The following is a 14,926-nucleotide window of genomic DNA, read 5'->3' on the forward strand; positions in this document are numbered from 1 at the left end:
ATCTTCTTAAGTTCCTCGATTTTGGGGTAAATAAGTTGTTCGTCAAGTTCTCCAAGTGTGAATTTTGGCTATGTTATGACCCATTCTTAGGACACGTGGTGTCGAAGGATGAGGTTTGAGTAGACATCGCAATAGTGGAAGCTATCACTAAGTGGGCTCGCCTGAGTACAGTCACCGAATGAATGGGAAGGGTGTTCCGTTTATCGAAGGATGAGGTTTCTGGAATTTGTAGGATACTAGTTTGTGCAAGATTTTGCTAAGATAGCTTCACCGCTCACGTAGTTGACTGGGAAGGGTGTTCCGTTTATATGGAATGATGCTTATGAGGCCAGCTTCTAAGATCTGAAATAGAGGTTATTGTCGGCTCTAGTGCCCACGGTCCAGGAGAGCTCAGGAGTATATGTGATTTATAGTGATGCTTCTAATAAAGGGTTAGGATGTGTATTGATGCCACATAGAAAGATGATTGTCTATACCTCGTGTCAGTTGGTTGCAATGGTGTTGGCACTTAAAATATGTGGGCACTACTTGTATGGAGAAAATACTCATATCTACATTGACCACAAGATCTTGAAGTAGTTTTTTTCACCCAAAAGGAACTGAACATGAGATAAAAAAGATGGCTAGAGCTGGTGAAGGACTACGATATAGACATCCAATACTATCCCAAATGAAAACATAGTCATTGATACCCTAAGCTGAACGACGGCCCACTCGTCGGCCATGATGAATAGAGAGACACGAGTGCAGATAGATTTTATGCAAGCGGAGATAGCAGTAATGAGCAAAGGAGTTGTAGCATAGATGGATCAACTGACAATCTATCCTACATTTTGACATTGGATTATGGAATCTCGACGAGGGGACCTCATTTAACAAGGATATTTTTAACAGTTAACATAGGTTTTGTGGACAATTTCTCCAAGTCGACATATGTTAGTCTGCTATCTCAAGGACGATTATGTGTGCGATCGATGGAAGAGCTAAAAAGTGAGATGAGAGGCTTAAACTTCCCAACTTTTCTTGAGTTTTCCTAATTTTAACTCCCTTGCCGACCAAATCTTATGAAAAATTTATGGTTCTAGAAACTAGACCCAATCAGGATTCTGTGGAAGAAAATTTGAGGTAATTTGAATATTGGAAGCTCGAGAACAGAAGTCCTGAACATCGACAACGAGGTAAGTAGCCACCTTGAAGTTTTCTTAAGAAATACTTGTAGCAATCGCTTGGGTTTTCATATGAACCCTAAATCAAATACAAATTAAGGATATATGAAAGAAAAACTCAAAAAGCGGTGAGTTAAGGCTCTAAACTTATCAAATTACTCGAAATTTAAGTAACGTTAAAACAACCCACTAAATGAAATCCTCTGCCTATGAAATTCAATGTTGAGCATCTTATAGCTTGTTGAAGTTATATATGAAATTTGGTGGTCATTGGATAAGGATAAGCAGGTAAACCAAGAAACGAAAACTTTACATAAGTTTATTTCTCTTGTCAATGGTCATTACACCTAGTATAAATAATTTTAGAATAATCAAACTTTGCATCTTTTTAAAACTAAAATTTATGATAACAATCCTTGCACATGGATTTCATTAATATCCATTTCTTCATTAATAATATTTGAAAGATCAAATAAATGACCGAAATAATGATGATAGGGTCCCAAATCCAATAATCCAAATACTTATTTAACAACTTTTTTAACCATATTTTTTATCGTAGGGCTGAAAAAGAATGGTAGAATAATTATACGTGATCTAATCGATTAATACCGAAATAATGATGATAGGGTCCCAAATCCAATAATCCAAATACTTATTTAACAACTTTTTTTAACCATATTTTGTATCGTATGGCTGAAAAAGAATGGTAGAATAATTATACACGTGATCTAATCGATTAATTCATTTTAATGTGTTGAAACCTATCAAATACAAAACTAAAAAAATGGGGACACATTAATCATTTTCAAAGTTTTGAAAGTATACGAAAATACAATTTATTTTTTAAAGTTCAAAGATTTATTACACACAAATTTTATAAACATTTGTGGTCTCATGGTCTAGTTGGTTAGGACATTGGACTCTGAATCAAGTAACCCAAATTCAAATTTCGTGGAACTCGTTTTATGTTGGTGAGTATTAACTTAACAGAAATATTAAAGCAACAATATATTAGATATTTTAAAAGTTCAAACTATTTGTCATAGGTTTATAAAAATATTATCTATTTGTTAGAGGTTTATATCCACCTGAAAGGGGCCAAATAAGTAAGAAATCAAACATTAATCCCTCAAGTTCTTGAATAGTTTTTCATCCTAACAAAGTGACATGAAAACGGATAACATTTTTCAATATAAAAAGTTCACATAAAAAAAGATCATTCAATATATGCCATGCTAAAGTGATGTGAAAAAATGTGTAAAACATATAAAGTGAAACTATGAGGTCTAACCTCCAAAATTTTCTACTTAATTTAAGGTCGTTACTGTATACGTACCATAAACATTGAATGCGGAAGAGTTCATTTAAATTCCATAAAACATAACCTTTAACTTAAAACACAGCCATGGACTTACGTGTTTCGAGAGCATCTTTAAAACGACAAAACAAAAGACCCGAAATAAAATAAATAAGCGTTCAAGTTTAAAACATCCTATTCTATCCTAAGTCTAAGAAAATAAATACCACTATCCTATGCATGTGCCATGATCTCGAGTTGCAATGCCGTCGTCAGCCGTACAGGAATGCCTTGCCTTAACCTGAAAAATGTAGTAGCATATAGCTTGATTATTTAAAGAAATACTCAATAAGTGACCCCACTATTGGGGTTAAATGCAACAATCACATGCAATGAAATGATGGGACCTAACTTTCGTTTCGTTTCATTTTCCCTACGGTGCTGTCCTAACGGATAATAGTGGACGTGTACCATATACTCTACACACAGCCCATACGTGCGATTATGGGCTCACCAGCTAGTTCGCAAACCGCTGGGCCACTGTCCTTATCTGGTGGGCATACTCTGGGAGCCCCTTATGCCGGGACCCGTTGAAACTAGAACCGTCACGGCAGCGCTATGCAATGCAGAACGATCGTTGTCCTACCATTGGATGTACGCGTTCGTACCCTCGTGATGGGATGGGGGTATCCCCCCAGATGCATGAACACACATAATGCATTAGGTCCTCCTATTTCTATATTTATCTTTAATGATCATAACCCCCCTGTCACGTTCCAGGCTTCATGTCATTCTCAGTTTCATTTCACATTTCATACACATTTCTATCGGGGTTATGGTTCAAGACAGTTTACCGTGTTTCATTTCATACAATTCATGTTGTTCACATTCACATATTCCATACAAACATGCCATAATCATTCAAGGACCTCATATCGTTACATGCATTACACATCACATCAAACTCAAAGCATACATAGCATACATTTACGTTCACATAACTACGTACTTAAGCACAATAACCTAGCATACAATGTATCATATCATAAACAAGTCATAACGTAAACACTTCATAGTCATATCGTTCTCTAACTTACCATAGCCATAACGTTCTTATACCTATCACAGACATATCACTACGTAACGTACCTTAGTCATATCGTCACAAGAACGTACCCTAACGTTATTGTTCTATCAATCTGTCACAAACCTACCCCTTTCTACCTATAACCTAACCGTATTCTTTCATCAATCTCTCCTATCCATAGCACTCCAGTATGTAACCTAACCTTAACGTTTCATGAACGTATCTTACTTCTATCATTACATTTCGTTTTGTGCATCTTTCTCGTATCCTATCTCAAACATATCCTTCAGCACATCGTACCATAATTATTATCATACAAACCACATATTATAACATAACATAACATATAGGAAGCATATCGATCCACAGAGAATTCACACATATCAATATATATGACACGTGCAGAACCACGGGCACGTGTCAACATAAAATATAACCATGCCGATAGTAAGGTCACTTACCTGGCTAGCTTAAGTCGTTGTCACAAAATATATCTTTAATGAAAGTTTGATTCCGTTCTTTGAAATCTGAGTCAACCTATATGAGCTCATGGCATTAGTTTCAAGTTTGAACTCTATAAAATTATTTCTCTAATTTACATTGAACAACATATTAAAATTCTGATATTTGGTGTTAGACAAAATTTGAAGGAGCAAATTGCTCTTTGATATTTCCTATTTTATTGTTAAATCCCGTTCAACAAATCTTTTCTCAATCTCCCTGTCTCTCTCTCTCTCTAATTATTTTAATTATGTAAGTAGGTTTTTCAATTGTGTAAACAGATATTACTGGCCAACTGTAAGTTCAATTGTAAGTGGATTGGTTGGATACGATCTTCTAGTTTATAGATCTGCCAACTAAAATTTTATTAATCTAACTTTATAACCTTATCTGGTATAACTTAAAATGCTAACAAAAATCTAATGGATATGGGATGTTATTATTACTGGAACTGTTAAGATATGAAACAAGATTTGATCCTAAATTAATTTCTTATAACATAACTAGAAAAGAAAAGAAAATCTGAGATAAGATTTTACTGTAATAACTGACAAAAATCTCTAAATGTGCACAGCCCATTTTACTTCTCCTCAAACCATTGTTGTTTTTTGGTAGGAATGGTTGAGGAGAGATAAGTGTGGGAAGGGACGAGAGGTTAGGGGAGAGGAGTGGGGAAATATTTTTATTTATTTTTTATTTTTATTTTTATTTATTTATTTATTTATTTATTATTATTATTTTACCTATTTTTATAATTATTTTTATTTCTTTATTTCTTTATTTATTTTTGGGCTATTACAATCCTATTTTAGCCTAAATCTAAGAAAATAAATACCACTGTCCTATGCATGTGCCATGATCTCGAGTTGCGATGCCGTCGTCAGCCATACAGTAATGCCTTACCTTAACCTGAAAAATATAGTAGCACATGACTTGAGTATTTAAAGAAATACATAGTAAGTGACCCCATTATTGGGGTTAAAAGCAACAATCACATGCAATGAAACGATGGGACCTATCTTTTGTTTAGTTTCGTTTCGTTTTCCCTACGGTGCTGTCCTAACGGGTAATCGTGGACGTGTACCATATACTCTACACACAGCCCATACGTGCGAGTATGGGCTCACCAGCTAATTCGCACACTGCTAGGCCACTTTTCATATCCTGTGGACATACTCTGGGAGCCCCTTATGCCGGGACCCGTTAGAACTAGTAACCGTCACGGCAGCGCTATGCAAAGCATAACGATCGTTGTCCTACCATTGGATGTACGCGTCCGTACCCTCGTGATGGGATAGGGGTATCCCCCAAGATGCATGAACACACATAATGCATGAGGTCCCCACTACTTCTACAACTTCATTATCCTTTAATACAACCCCGCTAGCATTAAGTACATATCATATCATTTTTCATATCGTTTCAGATATCGTTCATCATTCATATCATATCGTTTCTCATTCTTCCGTTCTCAAATCATACATAACTCTAACGGGGTTATATTTCATGTCATTTATCGTAATTTCATGTCATTCATATCATGTTGTATACACACAATTTAAGAGACCTAACATAACGTTCTATGCTTTTAACATAACATTTCATCATATACACATCATACCATGACATATTGCATCACAATGTAGCATATCATAGACAAGTAATAACGAAAACACTTCATAGTCATATCTTTCTCCAACTTATGATAGCCTTAACGTTCTTATACCTATCACAGACATATCATTACGTGAACCTGGAAGTGATGAGGTTTGCCGTTCAGTCATGGACGACTCTTTGGCTTACGATGTAAGCAGTCTACAGAATCCTATAACTTGGCTCTGATACCAACTGTAACGACCCGACTTATCCTGACGGTAGCGGTCAGGGTCATTATGAAAGGAAATGCAATTTATTTGGAAAGAGGATGAAAATCATACAGAATTTTATTAAAAATCACGTGCGGGGTACCCCTTTAAAATCGAGCAAAACAATGCCGCCTAAAACTATTTAAAACAAGGAGGAAATTTAAATCAAAGAAAGGCTGATGTTGGCCACTTAGCTCCCACAAACTAGGCGTCCACATCATAGTTTAAATTATTACAAAAGAGTAGAAACGTCTCTCCCACAAAAATGGGACTACAAACAAAAACATAAACATTCTTGAATCGCCCCATGACTGACTTTGGCATCCTACTCGTCACCTCCGTGCCACAGCTTCGCCTGAAAAATCATTTAAAAAAAAACAGGGTGAGTGTAAAAATACTCAATAAGGAACTCCCCTATTGGGGGTCAAGATATGAATCGTCATAAGGCGATTAGCCAAAACATGCAGCAGGTGATTATTACCACCACCACTTTCAATCCTTAAAGAGGATACTCCTAGTTGGTTACCCGAAACACACAGCGTGTAACCATTATCATAAGGACCTCACCTCCTTATTTCCTCCCATTGACTATCAACGACTGGTTACCCGATACACACAGCGTGTAACCATTTCCACGAGGACCTCACCTCCTTATTTCCTCCCATTGACTATCAACGGCTGGTTACCAGATACACACAGCGTGTAACCATTACTGGACAGTCCTTTTTTTTGTAATCACCCCAAAGGTGACTAGTGGTGGCTAGTTACCCGAAACACACAGCAAGTAACTATTACCACAACCCTTACTCATGTCTACCTACAAGCCCATTATGTCGCCAATAGACACATATCGTCAGACTGCCCAACCTAACCACATTACCCTACGATCCGAATACACAACCATTTGAATACGCAACCATCAGAATATGCAGGCAATCAGAACATACGACAATCAAAACATACGCCAATCAGAACATAGGACAATCAGAATACATAGCAATCAGGATACATGTCAACCAGGTTGCATAACATTACACACAAAGATCAGATTGTTCCCGGCAATGGGTTACCCAGCACCTAGCCTATAGACGATTCCATTCGACCCATTTTCAAAAAAAACAAAACATTTATTTTCAACAGGTGAGTCCCTTACCTGAGAAGCTGCGTTCTTGGCGTTTCCTAACCAACGACGATCCGATTCCCCTTGAATCGAGCCTTCCTCCTTCGCAGGCGTTGAACCTTTGCTACGTCTAACCCTCTTGAGGTCGGTTTTGGCAACGACGATGTCGTTCCCTTGCGGCGGCGATGTGGTGTTGGGCGAATGTTGTCTAATATGAGAAGGGGCGCGGAATGGTGTGGAAGAAATCGGTTACGGGGCCGTGGCTGAAGGGAGAAACGTGAAACAAAAAAAAGAAGGAAAAGAGCGGGCAGGTGGCGGCTAGGGTAATGGGTTTTCCTCCTACTGAATCCTAGGTTTATTTATTTATTTATTTATTTTGTTGTGGGCCCAAAATGTGGGCCTTACAATATCCCCCCAAAAAGAAACTTTCGTCCTCGAAAGCTTCACTTAAATACATAAGGCTTGCACTACTTACTTTCCGCTCTGAAGAGCTCAGGGTATCTGCTCATCATTTCCTCCTCTCGTTCCCAAGTGGCTTCTTCCAGTTGGTGATTCCGCCATAATACCTTGACCAATGCGATCTCTCGATTACGTAAGGTTTTCACTTCTCTATCCACAATTTGCACTGGTTCCTCCTCGTAGTTCAAACTCTCATCCAACCGTAGAGGTTTGAAATCTATCACATGTGATGGGTCAGATATGTATAGTCGCAACATCGATACATGGAACACATTGTGGACTCCTGAGAGTATAGGTGGTAGGGCCAACCGGTAAGCTACTTGTCCCACTCGCTCCAAGATCTCAAATGATCCAATGAAGCGTGGGCTTAACTTCCCTTTGCGCCCGAACCTAAAAACGCATTTCATGGGAGCCACCTTAAGGAATACTTTGTCTCCCACCTCAAATTCCAAATCTCTTCGTCTCACATCTGCATAGCTCTTTTGCCTGCTTTGTGCCGTACGCATTCTAGCCCTTATTTTCTTGATAGCCTCATTAGTTGCTTGCACTAAATCGGGGCCCAACAGCTTGCGTTCTCCCACTTCATCCCAACACAATGGGGATCGACACCTCTTCCCGTATAAGGCCTCGAAAGGTGCCATACCCAACGTCGCTTGATAACTGTTGTTATAAGAGAACTCTATGAGATGCAAGTGTGTGTCCCAGCTACCGGTAAAGTCCAACATACAGGCTCGGAACATATCCTCCAGAATCTGGTTTAAACGTTCAGTTTGCCCATCCATCTGTGGGTGGAATGTTGTACTAAACTCTAGCCGTGTACCCAACGCTTTCTGAAGGCTTTTCCAAAACTTTGATGTGAAACGGGGATCCCTATCTGACACAATGGATACCGGTACCCCGTGCAATCTTGTTACCTCTTTCAAGTACAACTGAGCCCATTTATCCACGGAATAAGTGGACTTCCCTGGGAGGAAGTGGGTTGACTTTGTGAGCCTATCAACCACAACCCATATAACTGTGTAGCCTTTGGCCGTTCTCGGTAATCCCACGATAAAGTCCATGGCGATGTTCTCCCACTTCCATTCAGGTACACTAAGTGGTTGTAATAGCCCTGCCGGCTTCTGCCTTGGGGCTTTGACTTGTTGACAAACCAGACACTTGCTCACGAACTCGGCCACATCACGTTTCATATTCCGCCACCAATAATGTCGTTTCAAATCCTGATACATCTTGGTACTGCCAGGATGCAGGGCGAATGGCGAGTGGTGAGCCTCGGCTAGGATTTCTACCTTTAGTTCTTCTTCATTTGGCACACACAACCGCCCATGGTACAAGAGCCCCCCATCAGCTGTTAATGAAAACTCCTCTGTCTGATTGACATCTATCAAACGTCTTTTTCCAACCAAATCCGGATCACCATGCTGTTTATCAATAAGATGTTGCCTCAAGGTCGGTTGTATCGTTAACTGGGCCAATTGAGCGGCGACCTCCCCCATGGCCACCGCTACCCCGGCGCGTTCTAGATCCTGCTGGATCGCTTTTTGTGTAGTGATTAGGGCAGGCATGTGTGCTGATTTTCGGCTCAACGCATCCGCTACCACATTCGCCTTTCCCGGGTGATAGAGTATCTCCACGTCATAGTCTTTAACCAACTCCAACCACCTGAGTTGTCTCATGTTCAACTCCTTCTGAGTAAAGAAGTATTTGAGGCTCTTGTGGTCAGTGAAAATTTGGGTCCTTTCTCCATAAAGGTAGTGTCTCCAAATCTTCAATGCAAATACCACTGCTGCGAGTTCTAGGTCGTGGGTGGGATAGTTTCGCTCGTATTCTTTTAGTTGACGTGAAGCATAGGCAATAACCTTCCCACGTTGCATGAGGACACATCCTAACCCCCTTTTTGAAGCATCGCTGTATACTACAAAGCCTCCATCTCCTGACGGTACAGTGAGTATCGGGGCAGATACTAACCTCTGTTTGAGTTCTTTGAAACTAACCTCACACTGATCATTCCAGGTGAACGACTTTCCTTTCTTGGTCAACTCAGTGAGGGGGGTGGCGATCTTGGCGAAATCCTGCACAAACTGCCGATAATACCCTGCTAGTCCAAGGAAACTTCGTACTTCCGTCACTGTGGTCGGGCGAGGCCAATTCGTCACCGCTTCAATCTTTGTTGGGTCTACGGTGATTCCTATGCTTGAAACTACATGCCCAAGAAATCCCACCTGTTCTGCCCAGAATTCACACTTGGAGAACTTTGCAAACAACTTGTTCGTTCTCAGAGTGGTCAGCACTTTCCGGAGATGTTCCTCGTGTTGTTCCCTAGTCTTGGAGTACACCAGGATATCATCGATGAAGACGATCACGAAGTTGTCTAAAAACTCCCTGAACACTTTGTTCATCAGCCCCATAAATGCTGCTGGAGCGTTGGTCAAGCCAAACGACATTACCCTAAACTCGTAATGTCCATACCTCGTGCGAAAGGCTGTCTTTGAGATATCACTCTCCTTAATCCTTAACTGATGGTAGCCTGACCGTTAATCAATCTTTGAGAACACAACTGCTCCTTGCAACTGGTTGAACAGGTCGTCGATTCGGGGCAAAGGATACTTGTTTTTAATTGTCACTTTGTTAAGTTCCCAATAGTCCATGCATAAGCTTATAGAGCCGTCCTTCTTCTTCACAAATATCACTGGGGCTCCCCAAGGAGACACACTTGGTCGTATAAAGCCTTTGCTTAGTAGCTCTTGAAGTTGCAACTTTAGTTCCTTCAGTTCAGCAGGGGCAATTCTGTATGGGGCTCTGAATATAGGGGTTGTTCCTGGCTCAAGTACAATTTTGAATTCCATCTCACACTCTGGGGGTAGGCCCGGGAGATCTTATGGGAACACGTCCACGAATTCTCTCACTACTGGCACTGAGTTAATGCTCGCCTCAGTTCGCCCTAATTCCACCACATGAGCTAATATCCCCCAAGCACCTTGAGATAACATCTTACTTGCCTTTAATGCCGAGACCATCCTCGAGACCGTTCCCTCCCTGGTCCCCTTGAACTTGAAGCTTGGTTGACCAGGAGGTCTGAACATCACCTCCTTGTTGAAGCAATCGATGGATGCATGGTTTTTAGCTAACCATTCCATCCCTAAGATGACGTCAAAATTGGCCATATCTAGGACTATCAGCGTCACATCCATCGTGTGGTTTGACACACACAACTGACAGTCCTTTACCCTCTCGAAGGCTTCCATACTTACCCCTGCTGGGGTACCCACAGACAACCCGTATCCTAGCGGTTCAACTTCTACCCTTGCGTGTTTTACAAGATTAGTGGAGATAAAAAAGTGGGTTGACCCGGAATCAAATAAGACCCGTGCGTAATACCCAAGAATAAAGAGCGTACCTGTGACTGCAGTGTTGGAGTTTTCTGCCTCCTGACGAGTGGTAGCATACATTCGCCCCTGTTGCGGAGCTGGCCTCAGGTTTGAGGTCAGTTGGTTACCAGGGGGTCTGTTGGTACTAGCTACTCTCCCTTGGGTGCAGTGCGTGACAACGTGGCCTTCTTGGTGACAGTTGAAGCATACCCTGTTCTTAAACCGACACTGTCCTGGGTGACGTCTCCCACAGTTCGAGCAACGTGGTCTGTCACGTGGCGTGTTCTGTGGGCAAGCCTTTGGTTGTCTGCACTCTTGGTTTAAATTTGTCTTAGCCTGGTGCCAAGACACCTTTGAGGAAGTAGGGGACGTCTGCTCTCTCTTTCTCTTCTGGTCACCCGACGTGTTTGGGTGGGTTTGGGCATCTTCTGTTGGATATTCCTTAACATCGAGCGTCTCGGCCAGTCGGAGTGCCGTTGCGTAGTCAAGTGGATCGTGAGCTGACACCACCCCTCGGATATCAGCAAACCCATAACAAAACACTCTACTTTCAGCTCCTCCGTTGAGACCATTAATGGGACGAAATGGGACAGACGGGTGAACTCTCGCTCATACTCCTCTACTGACCTGTCTCCCTGCTCTATGCTTAGGAATTCGCGTTGCTTCTTATATTGCACCACTGGTTTGAAGTATTTTCGAAGAAACACCTTTCAAAACTGTGTCCAGGTGATGTCGTCCTCGTCTGCAGCAATCGCCCGGGAGGCTGAATGCCACCACAGTTTGGCATCTTCGCGTAACAAATAAGTCACGCAACTCAGTCTATATTCCTCCAGATACCTCATGCGTCGAAAAATTTCATCAATAGCCGACAACCATAATTCAGCTACGACAGGGTCCTTGGATTTTCCCTCGAATACTTCAGGGTCCCGACGTTTGAAAGCCCGAAAATACTTGCTTTCTTGTAATGCATCAACGTCTCCCGGGTTGTGATGGGTCGTCAGCCTGGCACTTGGCGCCAAGGTCGGGATCAGTTGGGTCAACTGCCCATTTGTCTGTGCCATAGATTGCATCAGTCCCATCATCATAGTCATATTAGGTACTTCCGTAGTATCAATGTTTGCTCTCGGTAGACCAGATGGGGGAACTCCTATCTCCGGATTTGGGTTCACATTCACTGACTGTTCTTGAAGTGGGGCCCCCAAAGAGGGTCCTCTTGTACCCTTGCCGACCCGCTTCGAGCACGTTTACCTCCCCAATTTGTTACTTGGCCAGCCATCCTTTCGCTTGTTTCGTTCCTAATCCACAATTAATTACCGCATAATTTTTTTTTTTTTTTTTTTTTTTGTTCCTTGTATTCTACACTAGTTCATGCCTGACAAGTATGCAAAGCCACACATGATAGTCAATCAAATATCACTACATGACAATTCATATGCATCCATTAGGCAACATGCATTATCCATTAATTTTGATTGACAAGCGCACAAAAATCATTAGGATAACCAATGTAATTTCAGTTTTTTTGACAATACATATTTTATGGCCAAGCGTACCTGGAAGTGACGAGGTTTGCCGTTCAGTCATGGGCGACTCTTTGGCTTACGATGTAAGCAGTCTACAGAATCCTATAACTTGGCTCTGATACCAACTGTAACGACCTGACTTATCCTGACGGTAGCGGTCAGGGTCATTATGAAAGGAAATGCAATTTATTTGGAAAAAGGATGAAAATCATGCAGAATTTTATTAAAAATCACGTGCGGGGTACCCCTTCAAAATCGAGCAAAACAATGCAGCCTAAAACTATTTAAAACAAGGAGGAAATTTAAATCAAAGAAAGGCGGATGTTGGCCGCCTAGCTCCCACAAACTAGGCGTCCACATCATAGTTTAAATTATTACAAAAGAGTAGAAACGTCTCTCCCACAAAAATGGGACTACAAACAAAAACATAAACATTCTTGAATCGCCCCATGACTGACTTTGGCATCCTACTCGTCACCTCCGTGCCACAGCTTCGCCTGAAAAATCATTTAAAAAAAAACAGGGTGAGTATAAAAATACCTAGGAAGGAACTCCCCTATTGGGGGTCAAGATATGAATCGTCATAAGGCGATTAGCCAAAACACGCAGCAGGTGATTATTGCCACCACCACTTTCAATCCTTAAAGAGGATACTCCTAGTTGGTTACCCGAAACACACAGCGTGTAACCATTATCACGAGGACCTCACCTCCTTATTTCCTCCCATTGACTATCAACGACTGGTTACCCGATACACATAGCGTGTAACCATTTCCACGAGGACCTCACCTCCTTATTTCCTCCCATTGACTATCAATGGCTGGTTACCCGATACACACAGCGTGTAACCATTACTGGACAGTCCTTTTTTTTTGTAATCACCCCAAAGGTGACTAGTGGTGGCTAGTTACCCGAAACACACAGCGAGTAACTATTACCACAACCCTTACTCATGTCTACCTACAAGCCCATTATGTCGGCAATAGACACATATCGTCGACTGCCCAACCTAACCACATTACCCTACGATCCGAATACACAACCATTTGAATACGCAACCATCAGAATATGCAGGCAATCAGAACATACGACAATCAAAACATACGCCAATCAGAACATAGGACAATCAGAATACATAGCAATCAGGATACATGTCAACCAGGTTGCATAACATTACACACAAAGATCAGATTGTTCCCGGCAATGGGTTACCCAGCACCTAGCCTATAGACGATTCCATTCGACCCATTTTCAAAAAAAACAAAACATTTATTTTCAACAGGTGAGTCCCTTACCTGAGAAGCTGCGTTCTTGGCGTTTCCTAACCAACGACGATCCGATTCCCCTTGAATCGAGCCTTCCTCCTTCGTAGGCGTTGAACCTTTGCTACGTCTAACCCTCTTGAGGTCGGTTTTGGCAACGACGATGTCGTTGCCTTGCGGCGGCGATGTGGTGTTGGGCGGATGTTGTCTAATATGAGAAGGGGCGCGGAATGGTGTGGAAGCAATCGGTTGCGGGGCCGTGGCTAAAGGGAGAAACGTGAAACAAAAAAAAGAAGAAAAGAGCGGGCAGGTGGCGGCTAGGGTAATGGGTTTTCCTCCTACTGAACCTTAGGTTTATTTATTTATTTATTTTGTCGTGGGCCCAAAATGTGGGCCTTACATATTGCATCACAATGTAGCATATCATAAACAAGTAATAACGTAAACACTTCATAGTCATATCTTTCTCCAACTTATCATAGCCTTAACGTTCTTATACCTATCACAGACATATCATTACGTGAACGTACTTTAGTCATATCATCACAAGAACTTAACCTAACGCTATCGTTCTATCAATCTATCACAAACCTATCCCTTTCTACCCGTAACCTAACCGTATTCTTCCATCAATCTCTCTTATTCATATCACTCCGGTATGTAAGCTAACGTTCTTATACCTATCCCTTAACATTCTTATACCTATCACAGACATATCATTACGTGAACGCACTTTAGTCATATCATCACAAGAACATAACCTAACGCTATCGTTCTATCAATCTATCACAAACCTATCCCTTTCTACCCGTAACCTAACCGTATTCTTCCATCAATCTCTCTTATCCATATCACTCCGGTATGTAACCTAACCTTAACGTTTCGTGAACGTATTTTACTCCTATCGTTACATTTTGTTTTGTGCATCCTTCTTGGTCATTCTATCTTTAATCTATTCATTTAGCTACTGATAAAAATTTAATGTAATATTACTAATCTGACGTGATTGACTAGAATAGTATAAATGATAAAAATTTAATCTAATATTACTAATCTGACGTGATTGACTCGAATAGTATAAATGATAAAAATTTAATCTAATATTAGGAATCTGACGTGATTGACTAGAATAGTATAAATGATTGACATTTAGTTTCTAACTCGAAGCTAGATGATTCTAATAATTCAATGAAGATCTAACTATAATTAGTTGTGATTTCTAAAAAAAATAGGATAAGATCTATCTTCAAGTAAATCTCGGGTGAATCTCAACTG

General features: G+C 41.0%; 1 protein-coding gene across 1 annotated transcript in view; it reads right to left on the minus strand.

The window, feature by feature from the left end:
* Positions 1-8,019, minus strand: part of LOC147786157 (uncharacterized) — a 49,812-nt gene extending 41,793 nt beyond the window's left edge. The window contains exon 1 of the mRNA XM_087120899.1: positions 7,515-8,019. Coding sequence (XP_086977025.1) covers positions 7,515-8,004 — 490 coding nt within the window. The 5' untranslated portion in view covers positions 8,005-8,019. The remainder of the gene's footprint in view (positions 1-7,514) is intronic.
* Positions 8,020-14,926: the final 6,907 nt, after the last annotated feature.

This window comes from Cucurbita pepo, unplaced genomic scaffold (genome assembly GCF_057944985.1).
Source record: "Cucurbita pepo subsp. pepo isolate OVF unplaced genomic scaffold, ASM5794498v1 scafford_5, whole genome shotgun sequence".
In the NCBI taxonomy this organism is placed as follows: domain Eukaryota; kingdom Viridiplantae; phylum Streptophyta; class Magnoliopsida; order Cucurbitales; family Cucurbitaceae; genus Cucurbita; species Cucurbita pepo.